Source organism: Rattus rattus, chromosome 13 (assembly GCF_011064425.1).
Source record: "Rattus rattus isolate New Zealand chromosome 13, Rrattus_CSIRO_v1, whole genome shotgun sequence".
Taxonomy (NCBI): domain Eukaryota; kingdom Metazoa; phylum Chordata; class Mammalia; order Rodentia; family Muridae; genus Rattus; species Rattus rattus.
In genome coordinates this window covers 280844-291093 of record NC_046166.1, presented here as the reverse complement: position 1 = coordinate 291093, position 10250 = coordinate 280844, and the positions used below count along the sequence as shown (strand labels likewise).

At 42.5% G+C, this 10250-nt stretch overlaps 1 protein-coding gene across 1 annotated transcript; it reads left to right on the top strand.

Annotated features, from left to right (window-relative positions):
- The first annotated feature begins 4640 nt into the window (after window positions 1–4640).
- LOC116914919 lies at window positions 4641–9633 on the top strand. Its single transcript, XM_032919353.1, is given in 9 exon segments — window positions 4641–4703; window positions 5450–5573; window positions 5920–5952; window positions 5955–6319; window positions 7354–7503; window positions 7855–7983; window positions 8072–8160; window positions 8616–8922; window positions 9535–9633. Coding segments are annotated over 9 exon segments (1359 nt in total).
- The last annotated feature ends 617 nt before the right edge of the window (window positions 9634–10250 follow it).

Genomic DNA, 10250 nt, shown 5'->3' with positions numbered 1-10250 from the left:
TTGTGTGCACCACAAATACCACTTCCAGCTTCCAGATCTGTGTATTTTAATGTGTGGAAGGAATCATGTAACTATTGTCCCACCATTTCCTAGCTTAGTCCAATAATGGTCCTAGAAAAAATGACAGACAAGAGCATATAATATGCATCTGAGGATGTGAGCCCAATTCTTGGAACCCACACGGCAGAAAGAGAGGCCTGATTCCTCAGTTTTCCTCTGTCCTCCACACAACTGACATAATGTTAATGGATTTCTCTCTCTCTCTCTCTCTCTCTCTCTCTCTCTCCCTGAATGAATGAATAGTTTTTAAAATAGGAATATTAAAAGCTGTCATAGTAGCTTTTTATCATTTTTTATCAGGAGAATCAGTAGCTCAGAGCTATCCTCCGTGACATAACTTGGGATATATGTCAACCCTGTTTTAACAAGTAGAGATGAACATTTTTGGTGAATTTAAGGCAAAACACAGTTGCCTCAATGTTTTATAGTCCAAGTCAGCATGATTCACTGTCCTTTGACAATAACGAAAAGGCCTTTCCTAACGATATAACAGTGGTCCATATTCTGCTCCATCAACTTAGGACAATGGAGCCAAACATTCACTTGCTGCTAGTGCAGGTCACATTTTTTTTGTCAGCTTGTGTGTGTGTGTGTGTGTGTGTGTGTGTGAGAGAGAGAGGGGGGGAGGAGAGAGAGGGGCAGGAGAGAGGAGAGGGAAGGAGGAGAGGGGGGGAGGGGAGAGAGAGAGAGAGAGAGAGAGAGAGAGAGAGAGAGAGAGAGAGAGAGAGAGAGAGAGAGAGAGAGAGAGAGAGAGGAGATTGAGAGATTGATATGTAAAGCAGGCTGGCCTCAAACTCACAGAGATCCTCCTGCCTCTGCCTGCCATGTGCTGGGATTTCAAGAGTGGGCCATTATGCACAGTTGGCAAGACAATTCGAAGGCAAACATTTGCCTTAAGCTTCGAAAAGAAACCCAAACTTGGTTTTTGGGAGTTCTGCCACCAAGTAAATTTAAGGCAAGACAGATTAATGTCTGAGAAGTACATGGGAGAATCAGAGGTCCCAGGTTGCTTACCACCTTAAAAATGCACCATTGGGAACAGATGGATAAAAAGTAACAATATTTTGCAGCCAAGGCACGGGGTTTAGAAAAGTCCAGGATGAGGCACTCTTCAACGATTGGTTTAAATTGAAAACAAGGAGGACTTTGGGTATTGTGCAGTTGTCCGTTAAGACCCCAAAGCTTACAATTGGAAGCCCGTGAAGGCTCCAAAGCCTGGGGGCCTGAAACCCTGCCGACCCACGGTTCGAAGCCTGCAGTTCCAGAAGCCTGCCGGTTCAAGCCTGCGGTTCCAAACCTGCCCACCCCACGGCTCCTAAGCCTGCTGGTTCGAAGCCTGCGGTTCGAAAGTCTGCTGACCGGCTCCGAGCCTATCCCGGTTCCAGCCTGCGGTTCGAGCCTGCGGTTCAAGCCTGCTGGCCCACGGCTCCTGAAGCCTGCCAGTTCCCGAAGCCTGCCGGTTCCAAGTCTGCTGGCCCGCTCCAGCCTGCAGTTCCCAAAGCCTGCAGTTCCGAGGCCTGCGGTTCGAGGCCTGCCCGTACGGCTCTAAGCCTACCCGGTTCCCGGGCCTGCAGTTCAGCCTGCGGTTCAAAGTCTGCTGGCCCACGGCTCCCAAGCCCTGCTCGGTTCCACCGAAGCCTGCGGTTCGAGGCCTGCAGTTTCGAGCCTGCAGTTCGAGGCCTGCAGTTCGAGGCCTGCGGTTCTGAGGCCTGCGGTTCAAGCCTGCTGTACCCACGCTCCTGAACTGCTGTGTTCGAAGCCTGCAGTTCCCGCCTGCTACGGCTCCAGCCTGCGGTTCCGAAGCCTGCCGGTTCCAAAGCCTGCTGGCCACGGCTCCGAAGCCTGCCGGTTCCAAAGCCTGCCGGTTCCGAAAGCCTGCTGGCCACGGCTCCGAAGCCTGCCGGTTCCAAAGCCTGCCGGTTCCAAAGCCTGCCGGTTCCGAGGCCTGCCGGTTCCAAAGCCTGCCGGTTCCGAAGCCTGCGGGCCACGGCTCCGAAGCCTGCGGGCCACGGCTCCGAAGCCTGCGGGCCACGAAGCTTGTCTAGACAAACTTTGAATTCTTCTCATCTGTAAATTCACAACAGGAAATTCAACAGAGACTGAGGTGGATTAGAAGTTGCCTTTGGCCAGGTATTGTGTGCAGAGTGGATGGGGACAGAGAGGAGTGGTAGCTAGAACAGTAGAATTTCTTTTCTGAGCTATGAAAATGTTCTCAAACTGTCTTGGGGTTGGAGATTTATCTTAGTGCTTGTCCAGAGTTCAGTCACGAGCATATAAATAAATACGTAAATATAAAAGGACTAAAAATCCAAAGGGAACTAAATTTCTAGTCATTGTGTGATCCGAATGTACCAGGAATCATTGAATTGAAAACTTTAATGAATTCTCTGAAATGTGAATTTGTTCTTTTTTTTTTAAAGCATTTCTCCACAGGCAGAGACTGTAGCTCAGTTGACATAGTGCTTGCCTAGCATAAAATCTAGTAGTATATGAAGCCTGGGTTATTTTCATTCAAATGGAGGTTGGAAAGGAGTTGAGATGCTCAGAACTAGAGTTACACACAGTTGTAGGTTTCCATGTGGGAGCTGGGAATTGAATCTAGGGCCTCTGAAAGAGAAGTCAGTATTCTTAACTGCTGAGTCACTCCTCCAGCCCCGATATCAAAAATTCTAAGGTTTTCTTTGACAACATACTGAGTTTAAGGCTAGCCAGGGACACCTGAGATCCTGCCTCCTAAAGGAAAACAACATGTGTGTTGTGTATATGTTCATACATATATGTGTATGTGTGTTATTTTAGAAGTTTCTTTTTTTATTAGATATATTTCTTTACTTACATTTCAAATATTATTCCCTTTCCCAGTGTCCTGTCCATAAGCCCCATCCCCTCCCCTTCACCCATGCAGGTATTCCCCCATACAACCCCTTACCACCCCCCAATAATGCCCTACACTGGGGGTCCAACCTTGGCAGGACCAAGGGCTTCCCCTTCCACTGGAGCACTTACTAGGCTATTCATTGCTACCTATGCAGTTGGAGCCCTGGGTCAGTCCATGTATAGTCTTTGGGTAGTGGCTTAGTCCCTGTAAGATCTGGTTGCTTGGCATTGTTGTACATATGGGGTCTCAAGCCCCTTCAAGCTCTTTCAATACTTCCTCTAATGCCCCCAAGGGGGTTCTGTTCTCAATTTGGTGGTTTGCTGCTAGCATTGACGTCTGTATTGGACATGCTCTGGATGTGTCTCTCAGGAGAGATCTATATCCGGTCCCCTTCAACATGCATTTTTTAGCTTCATCAATGTTATCTAGTTTTGGTGGATATATATATTATATATATATTATATATATATATATATTATATATATATATATATATATATATATATATATATGGGCCACATGGGCCACATGTGGGGCAGGCTCTGAATGGCTGTTCCTTCAGTCACTGCTCTAAACTTTGCTTCCATATCCCCTCCTATGGATATATTTTCCCCTTTAAGGAAGGAGTGGGAGCATCCACATTTTGGTCATCTTCTTGAGCTTCCTGTGGTCCGTGGATTGCGTCTTGCGTAATTCGAGCTTTTAGGCTAATATCCATTTATCAATGAGTGCATACCATGTGTTTTTTTCTATGATTGGGTTGCCTCCTCAGGATGATATTTTCCAGTTCAGCCATTTGCTATGAATGTCATGAAGTCATTGTTTTTGATAGCTGAGTAGTATTCCATTGTGTAGATGCACCACATTTTCTGTATCCATTCCTCCGTTGAAGGACATCTGGGTTCTTTCCAGCTTCTGGCTATTATAAATAAGGCTGCTATGAACATAGTGGAGCATATGTCTTTGTTATATGTTGGAGCATCTTTTGGGTATATGCCCAGGAGAGGTATAGCTGAGGTTTATATTTTTTTAGAGTCACACTTATGACTATAGCTCAGCGTCTCCTATTTTGTACTGATTGTGGGGTTTTTTTGTTGTTGTTGTTGCTTGACCTTCCAAACAAAAACCTTGTTTTTTGTGTTCTTGTCTTTTGCAAGACAAGATTAAGATTTAAAACCAGGACTTTAAATATGTTGGCTAAGAGTTTTCCACAGAATCAGACCTCTAATCCCAAGACACAGGACATTTTAAAGTTAGGCCTACAAAGTAGTGGGTTTACTTAAGACAGTTCCACACATACCCATCATTATACAAAATAGATTTTTAATAATTTTATTAATTCTTTAAGATTTCACACAATGCCTTTAGATTATATTTATCTTCAGCTTCTCTTCCTAATGCTTTCTAGATCAGTTCCTATGTGTTTCCTCCTGTGGTATGGCCATCAATCCATTCAGAAATTGATTGATCGTCCCCAAAACATTAATGCCATGATTGCAAACAAGGGTATGTCTTGCCATGCCGGGCATTATTGGTTATCACAGTGTTCACAGCTGGCAAGCCTGTTGATGACTTTCTTTCCTCCAGTACTATGAAAGCTATCCAGCAGAGAGGAAGCATCCTGACCAATCTACAAAACACATATTAATAATGATTTCTTCATGGCTTTATTAAGGCTTATAAAACGGCGCTGGAGGAGCAAAATGCAAAGACATGCCCAGTCTGAAGTTGTGAATGTGGAGGAGCATCCTGAATCAGGCACAGAAGTATGTATATTGACAGTCACTGAGTAGAACCATGGGCCTTTATTCCTGTAATGTTATTTAGTTAATGTGCGCTATCTCAATGTAGAAAGACTTTCATTTCAATAAGTGTCTCCTGATCATGGCAGTTTCTGACACTTTTTCTTACTGTAAGTAATTACTGTGCTTAGAATAGTCTCTGTGCTTAGCCTGATCCTAAGTTGAACATCTATAAATGGTTTAAAGTAACATTTGACTAATATTTAAGCAGCCTTAGGGAAAACTGACATCCTTGGATTATTTTATTCTTTTGTTCTCCTAACTTGCTTTATAGCCTTACCCCTAGAAATTCTAGTGGCTTACAGCCAAGAATACTCTTTACAGCCAAAATACTCTTATTGATACTTTCCATTTAATCTGCCTAAAACACTAAGTATCTCATGCATTTTAGTGTTTGAAGCCTACTTTGCATGTGCAGGAACTCTGCTTAGTACCCCGACAGTTTTTAAGGATACGTGTGAGTGTGTGTGTGTGTGTGTGTGTGTGTGTGTGTGTGTGTGTGTAAGTGTGTAAGGATTTTATGTTTGTTCTTCAATTATTGGAGTTATGTTGTAAAGTACGTCTAAGGTTTGGGGCTTCTACCTGTTTTTCCTGTTATGTCTGTCTTATTCTATCTTGTTAGTGAAATGTGTTATCTTCTGTTGGAAATTCAGGTTGAGATTGTAGATGTTCAACCAGCCACTCAGCGAATGCCATTTGAATTAGTTCAGGTCAGGCCATCCTCTCGCTCAAGTGTAAGCACAGATGTAAGTGCAGCTACAAGCTTAAGCGCCGCTGTGAGGACAAGCACAAGCACTTCATCTACAGATGTTACAACAACAACACCAGTATCAAGTAGGTACAACTAGCTATTTGGATGTGGTCTAAATAAACAGTATAACCTTCAAGGTGCTGGCAAAGTTTAAAATAAAGATAGTGCTCAGTTTATAATGGTGTGAAATCACAGTTGTCAAGCCCAGCTTGGCTTTTTTTCCTGTAGATTTTTGGAGATGCTGCTTTCAGAGCAATAAAAATCAGTGTCTCCTCAAAGGTTCAAGCAATCACTAGTCTTAGACATCCTTGGAATCTCGACTAGAAATGTGCAGATTCTCCTTCTTCCTATTGAATTCATATTTTCACCTGCTTTTGGGGGACACATTTTACTGTTTTGTCACAATCTCCTCTGTACTTCCTTCCATAGCCCTCACACCCGGACTGGGGTATTTGATGGATCCAAAAACTTGCTAGAGCCCCAGGACATGGAATTTGAAGTGGCTCCAGAATTCCTTCTTAATGACAGCCAAGAAGAACAGGCCTCTACAGAGCAAGAAGAATGCACTGAAGAGGATGCGAAGAAACCCCTGGAAGAGTTAAAGGGCTCCATTTCTGAGGACCATGGAATTGATAAAGATTCTGCACATCACAATGTTTCTTCAGATGATGATTGCTGTATAATAGAAAATGTTGAAAACAAGAAAGACCCTAAGATCAAAGAAGCTGTGTGCCAAGAACAAGAACATCAAAAGGCACCTGAAACTACCCCATCACGTTCAACCACACCATTACAGGCAGTGCGCCCAGAGGCTGTGGTGGAACCCATAGTGCGCACAGATTTGCAGGTCCATGGTGCTGAGGTAATATCTAAAGTCTTTCAAAATGCATTGTTTGCATTTCTAACATTGTTAAGATTAAATTCACCTTTATTTGCTCAAGTTTGCTTTATAGTTCCTAATGTACTAGCTTTTCAAATATACAAGAATGTTTTGTTCTTCAGAGAATATATGAAGTAAGTAGGAAGTTGAGCTGAATTTCTATGGGTCCTAATTTTCCTAATTTGTGGGTGAATGCTAATCATCTCAAGAGAGGACAGCTTTTTCTGAAAACTTATACCAGCCTTCCCCTCTGCAAACAGCAGCATAAGCTAAGTTTTTTTCCTCTTCTGGGCTGAATCTCTTCTATCCTTGTGATTGTGCATATAACTATGGATTTGGATGACTTTTTAAAAAAAGATAGGATTCTTAAATATACAGAATGATCAAGCAAGGAAGTGAGTTTGTATCAATTATGCAGAATTGTTTGTATCTCTTACTGATCCAGAAAAAAAAAACCCAGATACTCCATCACTAGTGCCTAAAGCAATCTTCATAGAATGAAAACCTAAAACAGGTGTTTCAGTTTAACCCCAGCAGTGTGACAATGGCAAATTCCTGAGCCTTCGTGTCTTTGTTTTTGAAAATGCCTTCTTGCTTTGCAGGGATTTTTTTTGTAGTACCATGAAGTTTCTTTGAACTATTTAGAAGGACATTTATGTGAATATATTTATCCTTTAAAAAATGTCCTTAAACTAAAATATTTTAGGGTTTTTTTGTCTTTTTAATTAGTACACAGTTAGAGTCTCAGTGTAGATATGGTTTTAAATTCTTAAAATAATCAGTAATAGGTCTGCAATCTGGCTGTGTACAGGAGGTGAGAGCCCAGGTAGGTCTTAGCAGAGTCCAGTGTAGCATTTCTATATCTGGGATTTCCTGTGGGCTTGGGTGCGCAATCCCTCTCCATGTTCACTGTTTGTGGTGCATTAAGGAAAAGTATGGAATAACAGCAAGACCTTTGTAATTTTGTGTCCTTACGAATGCAGACAAGGAGAGCATATCAATTCCAGCGTCCACTTTTGGGGGAAAGGTTTGCCCAACTCTGTGGACCACGAGTGCCAACACAGGTCTATGATTTGACTATAAGCAGATCCTTTGATGATGAACCACCTTCTTACGCAGATATTGAAGAGGAGGTATGGAAAATTCATTTTACTTTTATAACGGAAAGGAGATTTTATTTTCATAAGTAGTTGGTTTACTTGGCTTAGCTTACTCCATATGTTGCCATTGAGTTACCCCAGAAAGTGAAAAATATCTATGCAAGGTAGACTTAAATATGGGCTAGATGATATATGCATGTGTGGGTGTTCTGGATTCTTAGAAATCTGTAACCCAGGGACATGTCTGTGAATAGTGTTTTAGCAAAGACCAGACTTTCATTATTTTTTAATTCATTTGAATGTTAAGTTCATTTCTTGGGAAGAGGGTGCTTTTCAGACATCAAGTAACTTTTATGTTTATTTTTGACGCGTCAATACCTGCAGGAAAGGGAACGAGAACAATGTGAATATGAGTTGGCTCAGCGTATTGAGATGCTTCGAAACTTACCATATGAACGGCCGGGGCAGCAACAAACTGGGCAAGGACCTCGTGTATACCGTCCACGAGAGCAGGTACAGGGGTAGTCCAAGACTTCGTTGTCAAAAGGGGGATGTATGGCATACCTGTATCTTTTTACACTAACCCTGTTGGTTTGGACAGATGGTGACTGTTATTGATGACGTGGGGCCACATGCCATGAATTTTTTTAGAAATGACAACTCTGAGCATCCACGAAATGGCAGACGTAGGTAAGAGATAGATTGAGTGGGTAGAAGGGTGGGAGGTCACCGCTTTTGCCCTCATCCCTACCTATATAGTGCCTATCTGAGTATCTGTTGATAGAATGGAGGATCTTTCACACAGAAAACCTAGACAAGACAGCCTCAAAGCTAGAGACTTCAAATATAGACCCTGAAATCATTTGGCCTCATTGCTCAAGTTCTGAGTCTCAGCACAGGGTGTTTGTAGAGAAGTCTTTATTGACCACAGCTGAGTAACTCCACAGTTTGGTGTCCATTCTTCAACTTTTCTGGAATGAAGGAATTGGCTATAAAAACCAGGCAGGTAGATGTAAGATGTTTGTTACATGCTGTGAAGAACCAATAATATACAAACCTGGATCATATTATATGTATCATGGAGAATTTCTCATGAGCCATTGTTAAAGAGCTTATGTCACTGCTCCAAATTTCTTCTCTTACAGACGTCGGGAGGATCCTGCTCCTCCACTTCTGCATCACGCATCAAGATCATGCCAAGAATTAACATCATCACGTCAAGCTTCTGCACCATCATGCCAGGTATCTGCATCGTCATGTCAATTATCTGCAGCTTCACGCCAAGCGTCTGCACCATCATGCCAGATATCTGCACCGTCATGTCAATTATCTGCAGCTTCACGCCAAGCGTCTGCACCATCATGCCAGATATCTGCATCGTCATGTCAATTATCTGCAGCTTCACGTCAAGCTTCTGCACCATCATGCCAGATATCTCCACCGTCATGTCAAGTATCTGCACCATCATGCCAGATATCTGCACCGTCATATCAAGCATCTGCACCACCGTGTCAAGCATCTGCACCACCGTGTCAAGCATCGGCATCACAGCAAGCATCGACAGCATCATCAACAATGTCACATGTAGGTGCTTAATCATCTGAAAGTCTTCACTAAAAATACCTGGCCTGGAATTCTCAGAAAATTTTATGCACCTATAGAATAATGACATGGACCCCATTACAGAACATCATCATTTATTAAAGGTCCACTCTTGGGTTTACAGCCAAAGAGAGAGTCAGTATTATAGAGTTGAGATATTCTATAGCTTTTAAATTTTGAATTTAGAAGGATTGTGGGCCACTTCTTGATAAGGGGAACACCGCAGGAATATAGTCTGTGTTTAAAATGCAGACTTGAAGCATTATTGATTTGAAGGAGGTTACACATGTATCGGTAGAACTCACTGCTAAGTAAAACCATTGTCTACTGCTGAGCTAGATGCTGGTTCTCAATACAATCCTACTTGCCATCTTCCCCAGCATAGATTACCTAAAGAAAGAACTCTAGCCCAGCATTTTAAGTTGACCACTCTTCTCCCTCCCTCCCCCCTTTATTTTTCAGCAAGCCTCCTCTGACAACCGAAGAGACAACATGCCACACTTTCTGCATGATCATTCTGGTTATTTTCGTGCCGAAGAGAACGCCAATCCTAACCCATGAGGGGAAGATGAGGCTGAAGACAGACCTTCATGGTCTGTGTGGGAAAGGGACATACAAAATGGGAAGAGTCCCTTGATGGGAGAGGGTGGGTGGGTTACATTTCTTTACTTGCAAATTGAGTTTGTTGTTATTTCTTAAGCATAGTTGCTTTGTTTGAAACAATGCTGCAGAAGTAGACTGTGACATCCAACTTGATGTGTCATAACAAGTATTCACTGGCCCCTGCTTGTCCAACACTATGTGGTGTATGTGTATATCCATATGTGCTTTCTTTGTGGCAAGCTGACTTTAGTGGGCAGAATATCAGGGCCCTATATAGTTTTCTTGACAAAATTAAAAATACCACAGAACTGTGCAATGCAAGGGGAAAGCTGTTCCATCATGCCCTTTCCCCAAATTCTGGGGCTTTGTTTTTTTTATTTACTTCTACGTCTCTTCTGCATCTCCGTGATACTTGATAACCCATGTTAAATTGTATCCAATTGTGAGAAACTAATATCTGCTCAAAATAGTGAACATCTTTACTTAATAAATACTATGCTTTATATAAATCTTGTGTCTATGTGGTTGGTTTTGAAATCCTAGGAATATTACTGACTTGGTAGACCACGTCCTGA